The sequence below is a fragment of the Orycteropus afer genome, unplaced genomic scaffold (assembly GCF_000298275.1).
Source record: "Orycteropus afer afer isolate SDZICR_OR568_19922 unplaced genomic scaffold, OryAfe1.0 scaffold00209, whole genome shotgun sequence".
Taxonomy (NCBI): domain Eukaryota; kingdom Metazoa; phylum Chordata; class Mammalia; order Tubulidentata; family Orycteropodidae; genus Orycteropus; species Orycteropus afer.
In genome coordinates, this window is record NW_006921796.1 from 2600577 (window position 1) to 2609270 (window position 8694).

The 8694-nt window shown below is 47.7% G+C and overlaps 1 protein-coding gene across 1 annotated transcript in view; it reads right to left on the reverse strand.

Annotated features, from left to right (window-relative positions):
• The window catches only part of POLR3B (RNA polymerase III subunit B), a 184868-nt gene that overhangs the window by 3217 nt on the left and 172957 nt on the right, over nucleotides 1–8694 (reverse strand). Inside the window, exons 25-26 of the mRNA XM_042781974.1 lie at nucleotides 6393–6506; nucleotides 3093–3266 (exon numbers count right to left, since the gene is read on the reverse strand). Of these exons, the coding sequence (XP_042637908.1) occupies nucleotides 3093–3266; nucleotides 6393–6506 (288 nt within the window). The remainder of the gene's footprint in view (nucleotides 1–3092; nucleotides 3267–6392; nucleotides 6507–8694) is intronic.

The window sequence follows — 8694 nt, forward strand, 5'->3', positions numbered from 1 at the left end:
CTCCATTGTACTGCTCATTAAAGAGAGACTTCCTCCAACAGATGCCCCTGCTCCCTCCCAGCCACCCCAGCCCACGTGGTCAAGGGATGATGGGAAAAATGACAGCAGCATTAAGCTCCCCTGCCGGCCAGCGGCACACAGAGGGCTGCTGGGCTGCCAGGCTGGATTAGGAATTTCTTCTGTTGGCAACAAGGGTATAAGTAGGCCACTCAAAATCAGACATACGGTGTACTGAGGCCTGTTTAATTACAGTAAAGACCCTCAAACCGTATAACCTGATTTCGCCCTCTTTCAGAGGGTTTCAAATATGACACACATTGAACACAGGAGGTTCAAAATGAGGCACTGCCAGCGGATCTTCTCTGAACAAGGCAGGAACCAAGCAGGAAGGCGATGAGGCTGACGGCACGATGCCGAGACCCAGTTCTGCTCACAGGTCGTGCTTACATCAGTTTCTCTGAGTACGGGCAGCGGAAAGGGTCAGGTTATCCAAGTACAGTGAGTCCTCTTTACAGTCTCGTCTTTCCCTTGGGGTTGGGGTGGGGGTGTGGGAACAGGAGCAGAGAACGCAGGAAGGATGAAGAAGGAAAGGAAACTCTCAAGTGTCGAGACCTTTATTTTAAATAAATCTTCTGCACCATCCTTTCCAAATAATTGAAACATCCTTCTGCCAAAGTCAAAGACCTAAGCAAGTGGAACTAGGTTCGAGGCATCTTCTGATTAAACTATTTTTTGTTTTGTTGTGGGCACACAGCCAGGACTATAAACAGTGCAGTTGATGTGCATTTCAAAAGGCACAGAGCATCTCAGGACTGAGAGACCACAGAGAGTCTCCTGGCCTCACTGACAGAAGAGTCAGGCTTGTTCTCAGAAGTCTGTCCTCCTGTCCCTTCAAATCTGTCTTGGAGGAAGTGCAGCTGGAATGATCCTTAGAAGCGAGAATGGCCAGACTTTGTCTCTCATACTTTGGTCATGTTATCAGAAGGGACCATTCCCTGGAGAAGGCTATCGTGCTGGGTGAAGCAGAGGGTCAGCGAGAAAGGGGAAGACCCTCAACAAGGTGGACTGACACAGTGGCTGCAACAATGGGCTCAAGGACAGCAGTGACTGTGAGGATGGGGCAGGACAGGGCAGTGTTCTGTTCTGTTGGACACAGGTCACTATGAGTCGGAACCAATCCAACAGCACCTAAAAACAACAACGTCCTTCCAACTTTGTGAAAAGAATGACTTGGAAACTGCCAGCTCCTGTGTTAGTTTCAAAAATGAAATGATTTCCACAGAAGGTCTCACCAACTCTTCCACACCAAAATCGTACATTAGCCAGAAGGTTTTGTCATTAACTAGCAAGGCACATACTGTGCTGTAAGAAGACCCAGCTTTCTGACTCTTGATTTGTTTCCTTCACCCAAGAAACAGGCAACTCATGGCAGCAAGAAGTTGGGACTCTGTCTGGAAGGAAGCTCTGAGGTGGCACTCAGTGGGGACACGATGGCCCAGTCCTCCAACCCTGACAGTGAACGCCCGTCTGGGCCTAACTAGGTTCTGCTGGGGATGGCCCCTCACTAAGCATGAAAGGGGCTCTGGGGAAGGCCGACGAGGGACAGTGAAGGGGTTGGGGTTGTTTCCTGTCCCTGCAACATCTGCCTTAGACCTTCTTAGGCCTCTGACAGAAAAATGAGTAGGGACTGGGGAGCCATGGGCTTTCCTGCCCACAGATGGATTCCACGCCTCTGGATTATGACTGACCCTGAGTAGAACATCTGGTTCTTTGGTAGTAGAGTGGAATCATTACAAGTGGGGAAGGTGCTCCAACTACACAAATGAAGAACATGGAGAATCATTTTCAGAGCTGGACTTTGTACAGTGAACTCTACACAGAAATTACAAACTTTTCAAATTACATAATTTACCTATTGGCAGTCCTACAAATGCAGGCTCAGTATCATTTAACAATTATTTTTTTTTAAAATTGAGTACCAACTAGGCCTCAGGCAAGGAGCTCTGGTAGCACAGTGCTGAAGGCATCTGACTGCTTAACCAGAAGGTGGGTGGTTCAAATCCACCAGCCACTCCATGGAAGCAAGACTGGGCAATCTGCTTCCGTAAAGATTTACTGCCTCAGAAACCCAATGGGGGTTGATATCAATCAGAATTGACTCGATGGCAGTGGGTTTGGTTTGGTTTTGGTTAGGGCCTAGGCAAGGAGCTCTGGTGGTGCGGTGGCTAAGGCAATCAGCTGCTAAGTACCCACCAGCCGCTCTGAGGGAGAAAGATGAGGCAGGCTGTGTAAAGATCACAGCCTTGGAAACCCTACGGGCAGTTCTACTCTGTCCGACAGGGTTGCTATGAGTTGGAATCAACTTGATGACAGTGGGTGGGGTGGGAGGCCCCAGGCCGGAGAAGCAAGTGTAAACAAGACAGAATGGAAGTGGAATGCACGGGGAGCCAGCTCCCTGTGAGCAGCTGCGCATCCCTGCTGTGTGTCTGCGGTCTGCAGGTCTCTGGCACTGGGCAGACTCCCTCATGCAATGTTTGCTGACTCTATGACTGAGACACAGTCTAGGCCCTCTTGGGATTTATTGCCCAATGGGAAGTAGCTAGCCATACCAGAGAAAGACTGGGCAGGGCCAGGGCACCAGGTCTTGGTCTTGCCACCAACTGCTGCAAGAGCTGGGCAACACAGCTGGCTTCCTGGGATCTAAGGTTACAAATGAGGGTATCTGACACAATATTCTGTGAAGTCTTTCTAGTTATCACATGCTATAATTCTAAGATCTAACAATGAATTTGCTAGGGCTTTTATAGGTCAATAGAGATAATATTAGAAATAGGGTAAGAGGTACTTGAGATAACATTAAAAAGTCCACAGTCCTTGGAAGATGAAATACTAGTAGTGTGGAAAGCAGATTACTATACAGACTAAATATGTCTGTCTATACAGAATCCTCAAGTACAGGAATGCATAGATGGAGAAGTTTAAGTTAGTGATTATGGGCAGAGGTTGAAGAATGTGTGGGTAAGATCCAGGCCTGATTCTTGAGCTGTGATTTAAGAGGCAAGGGGTATGACAGACATATGGTATTCACTTACCAGCCGGAATACCCCAGAAGTCCACACTGCCCACAGACATCAACCTCAAAGGCATCACTTGAAATCATTAGTCTCTCTAGCAAAAGCATACTGGCTCCATAACCGATTAAACAGTCACGTTCCATTTCTCCAAGACGCAAACCACCATCACGAGACCGACCTTCAGTGGGCTGCCTGTGAAACAAGATATTAGAGAAATGTCATCCTTGTATCAAACAAAGAGACAGCATCCAGGACTGGCTCCCGGCACCAGGCTTTGGGGCAGGCTCACCTGGATCCAGCGCACTTACTAGCTGGTACCTTGAGCAGGCTGCTCAGCCACAGCCTCATGAGGAAAATATACATGGAACACCTGCCCCAAAAGGCATTACATGAGAAAAGATACAAGTGGTCACACCCTGTTATTTAAAAGCAGAAAAACTATTCAGAACAGACTGTGGAAACCTGAGTCCCCAGTAGTTACTGCCAGGGCTTCAGGGTGGGGCTTTATCATTAAGACATAAATTAAGCACATACACACATACAATAAAAAAATAAAATTTGGTACAGATCAGGCATCACCTGGAAGGGCAGACTGCCTGAACCAGATGGGAGGGTCCCCGAGGACTGAGAATGTTGTGTGTGTTCTCTTTAGGTTCCTCCTCCTTGTATATAAACCTCCATTCTCCCTTAGAGGGGTACTTTTAAACTGGGGAGCTCTTAGTCCCTAAATGGACTTCCTGTGTAAGTAGATGCTGGGCTTGAGAAAGGTCAAGAATCTAGTACACGGAGACTCTGGAACATCTCAGGCAACCCCACTTGGTAATGAGAGCACAACTTACTAAAAACCAAGCGCACGCGAGCCCCTGGCTGCTGACTCTGGAGCTGCTCTCTGTGAGGCTCCCGGGCAGGAGTGGGCCAGAAACCCTTTGTTTCATCCCATCCTGTCTTCTAATCCTTGTTGTTGGTATTGTTGTTAGTCCCCCAAAGAGTTAAGAAGGTGAATGCAGTGTACGCCAACATATGCTCTACATACTTTTTGTTTTGTTTTGTTGTTGTTGAAAGTTACAATGAGAAATCAATCTGAGTTGTATTTGTTGAAAGAAAATTTGCATATGAAAAATGTACAAATGGGTGTGAATGAACACACCATAGTGGAAATGTCACACCTGAGCACAATGTTTTCACACTTTGGTCTGCTGATGGAGCCAGCCATGGGGAAGGGTGCCCTCCACCTGAAGTCACTAGACAAAGTGAAGGTAGTCAGACCACATATGGGCAGAATCCAACGCTCGGATTTTAAGCAGCTGAGATAACCAAGTACAGACAAAGGTGCTCTAGCAATCTTCATATGGAATACACAAAAGCAATGCAGGGTAATAACTTCTCTCATACAACAAAGCAAAAAACAGGAAATAGCTGCCTTGACATTTATGTGACTCCCAAATAGTTTTTGGATGTCGTAACTGAAGTGGAAGTTTAGGAGAGGGTACCGTTCACGGGAGAATCCAACCCAAGGAGGGTCTCACTGCTCCAGTGATTGCTGTCTTGAGAATTTCAACTTTTCTTCCCTTTTCCACAGTTTTCAGTACACATGTGTCTGTCATTTCAACAGACATGTGCATCTGCTCAGTCTTAAATGATCAAGGGATTGAGCATCTACACCTCCCTCATGGTTAAAAACCCCCAAATCCAAACAGAGCTGCTTCATTTCCCTCCCCCGGAGTTGAAACATACACAAGCAGGGCTCACTGTATACATTCTATATGCAAACATCTGACAGTCACTAGCACCCTGTGAAGTAGATACTGTCTCCACTTTATATATGAGAAAAACTGAAGCTGAGAAAGTTAAGTGCTCTGTCCTAGGCTCACAATACTGCTAAAAGATTAAGAAAAGATTCAAATCCACGTCTACCTGGCTCGGTACTCACTCCCCTCGCCGAGGGTTCCTCAGTTCCGACACTACCAGCATTTTGACTTGGATAATTCTTTGTGGTGGGGCTGTCCTGTGCACTGTAGGATGTTTAGCAACATACCCCACTGCCATCAAGTCGATTCCAACTCACAGCAGCCCTATGGGACAGAGTAGAACTGCCCCATAGAGTTGCCAAGGCTCTAAATCTTTATGGAAGCAGCCTGCCTCATCTTTCTCCTGCAGAGTGGCTGGTGGGTTCAAACTGACCACCTTTTGGTTAGCAGGCAAATTAGCAACATAGCTAGGCCTCTATCCACTAGTTGCCCAAAGCATCTTTTTCCTAGGTTGTGACAACCAAAAATGTCTTCAGTTATCAAATGTTCCCTGGAAGGCAAAATCACTTCTGGTGAGAATCATTGCCCCAGACTGCTTCCTTCAACTGGAAAATAGGGTGCGAAGAACATGTGAGACTCAGTAGTTTGAAACCCTTTTCTCAGGATCCTACCTACCAGTAAGCAACACACAGGCACTGCACTTGGAGATGGACAATGGGGGACACATGGACCCTAACTTCCTAGAACTTATGCAAATAAGCATGCAGCACAGTTGTCTTTTCATTAACAAAAAAACCAAAACTAACTCACTGCCTACGAATGGGATCCGACTCATAGTGAACCCTCCTTGGATTTCTGAGGTGGTATCTCTACAGAAGTAGATTGCCCAACTTTCCTTCTGAGGAGTAGCTGGTGGATTTGAACTGCCAGCCTTCTGGTTAGCAGTCAAATGCCTTAGGCACTATGCACCAGAGTTCCTCTTTCAATAACACAAATTTAAAAAAAAAAAAATTTACCACTGTGATTCAGGCTACCAAATAATACACACATACCTGTGGGTGCCTGCAGGAGTATGGCTATGAATATAGTATACAGGTGTTGTTGTTGTTGTTGTTTGCCGTCGAGTCGGCCCCGACTCATAGCGACCCCTCCTTGGGTTTCCGAGGCAGTATCACTATGGAAGTAGGATTGCCCAACCTTCCTTCTGAGGAGTGGCTGATGGGTTTGAACCGCCAGCCTTCTGGTTAGCAGTGAAGTGCCTTAGGCACTATGCTACCATTGCTCCAAGCATACAGGTAGGTGGACCATATTTACAAACTGGGATGCAGTAAACAGCCATGTCAGGAGACCACTGATGAGACCCACAGTGTGTTTGCTCAGTGCCTATGATTTTGTAGTTGGTTGCTATTCTTCACACTAATTATATACATAGATGATCTTTGTTGATGCCTAACACCAGAATTTTGACACCTCAGGGGAAGAGGCTTCTTTGAGTCTGTTTATTGCTATATTCAGAAACTGCAAGACAGGCTTGTCTGCCTTATAAATTCATTTTATGACTGTGTCTTACCTGGTGAGCACGGCGCGTGGGCCCCGAGCCCGAGCGTGCATCTTGTCCAGCACCATGTGTTTCAGTTTCTGGTAGTAAACGGGGCCAAAGTAGATGTACGCTTCTAAGGGCTCACTGGAAGAAAGGTCAGAGTTCTGAGTTAAGAGTCTAAGTCTGGGTTAACAAGAGACAGCCTTTACCGGAACTCAGCTCTGGTAACTTCTTATTTGTATATAAGCAAGTTTATGACTGACTGGGTGAACGTGATTTCCAGTCTGTAATGAATGAAAAGGTTAGACCTGAAAATAGCAAAGTACCATAACCCACTGCTATTGAGTCAGTTGAGTCAGGGTGACTCCAGGTGTTTCAGAGTAGAACTATGTTTCAGAGGGTTTTCATGGCTATAACCTTAATGGAAGGAGCCCCAGTGGCACAATGTTAAGTGCTTAGGTGCTATCTGAAAGGTCACCAGTTCAAACTTACCAGCCCCTCTGTGGCAGAAAGCTGCGGCAGTCTGTTACAAAGACTACAGCCCAGGAAACCCTATGTGGCAGTTCTAGTCTGTCCTACAGGTCACTATGATGGGTCAGTCCTAGTCTGTCGACAGGTCACTGTGATGGGCAGTTCTAGTCTGTCCTACAGGTCATTGTGAGGGGGCTGTTCTGGTCTGTCCTACGGGGTCACCGCGATGGGGCCGTCCTGGTCTGTCCTACGGGGTCACCGCGATGGGGCCATCCTGGTCTGTCCTACGGGGTCACTGCGATGGGGCCGTCCTGGTCTGTCCTACAGGGTCACCGTGAGGGGGCCGTCGGTCTGTCCTACGGGGTCACCGTGAGAGAGAACCAACTCGATGGCCAAGGGTTTAACCTTTATGGAAGCAGCTTGCTAGGTCTTTCTTCTGCCAAAGTACCACAGCTTTCCTTAAAGCAAGGCTATTACTTAATTAAAACAAAAACCAATTTAAACAAGCTGTGAAACAGTATGTGCAGGATGGTCCCTCCTTCATTGTTATCACCCTAGTCAGGCCACTGGCCTCTCCTGTCTGACACACGGCAAACAACCTTCTAACTGGCCTCTGTGTGTCCACTCCAGTCCCTCAACCATCGATTTTTTATGTAACAAACCAGAGTGAGCTCTTTTAAAATATAAATCACAGCGGGTCATTCTTCTGCTCCCAACTCCCCGTCTCACTCAGAATCTGCAGCGTCCACGTTCTTTACTGTAAGACCCAACTTACCCAGTCTCTGCCTACCTGACTGATTTCCTGGTAAGTCTCCCCACTGCTCTGCATTCCGATTCCATGGCTTCTTCCTTGCTCCCCAAATGCAGCTCCCCACCCTGCCTCAGGGCCTTCCTTGGCTTTTAAGTTTCCCCTGCCAGCTCTCTGCATGGCTCTGCCCACACGTTACCTCCTCAGAGAGGCTCTCCCTGATCGCCTCGTCTAAGAGTGCCCCCACAGCCTGCCCTAAGTCCTTACCTTAGGTTCTTTTCTTCAGAGCACGCATCAGTAGCTGTATTAAGCTGTACGTCCGTCGCTCTCCCGGTTAGCGGCTGCCCTCCCCACAGTGGAAGCTCCCTGACCACAAGCACTTGGCTGTCTTTGCCGTGTAGCTCCAGCACCTACAGTGCTGCCTGGCACGTAACCGGTGCTCACTGTGTTAGGAAACTAATTGAGCCCTGAATGTTTTTTAAAACTAAGAGTTTATGAAAAAAAGAGTGAGTGCAGGAAAGGATCAAAACTGGAGATCCTGGATAGAGTGGGAGAAAAACATGGAATAAAATTCAAAAACACAATAATGACCAGAATTACTGGTCGGAGGAGTCTGGTGGGACCCCAAGACTATGGTCCTGGGATATACTTCGGGCCTGGGATAAAACTCACTCCCAAGGGCTGGCTCTCAGCCCAACAGCAGTTAGACTTACATGCAGAGCACCCAAACCACAGCAATGCACCCACCTACTCTATGGAGATACACCCCTTGGAGCAATTGGCCATGGGGGCACCAGAGGGACCGCATTCACATGGAGAGAAAGCTGGACAGACAGGAGTATATAGCTAAGAAGGGCACAGGGATGGGGGGGGTCACTGGGAAGGGAGGGGAGGACAGTGGGTTAGGGTTGGGGATGGTAATCAGGGAGTGAAGCCAAGTGTACACGCACTGTTGACAATGGCTCTACAAGTGTATTTATACGTTCTGTAAGAATTCCCAGGGGTATAGTAGAGATGACAGGGGACAAGGTTGTAGTCACTTCTTGGCTACAGCCAGCTACCCAGAGGGAGTGAATAGTTGAACCTGTGGGCTCGGGACCATAGTCACAGGGG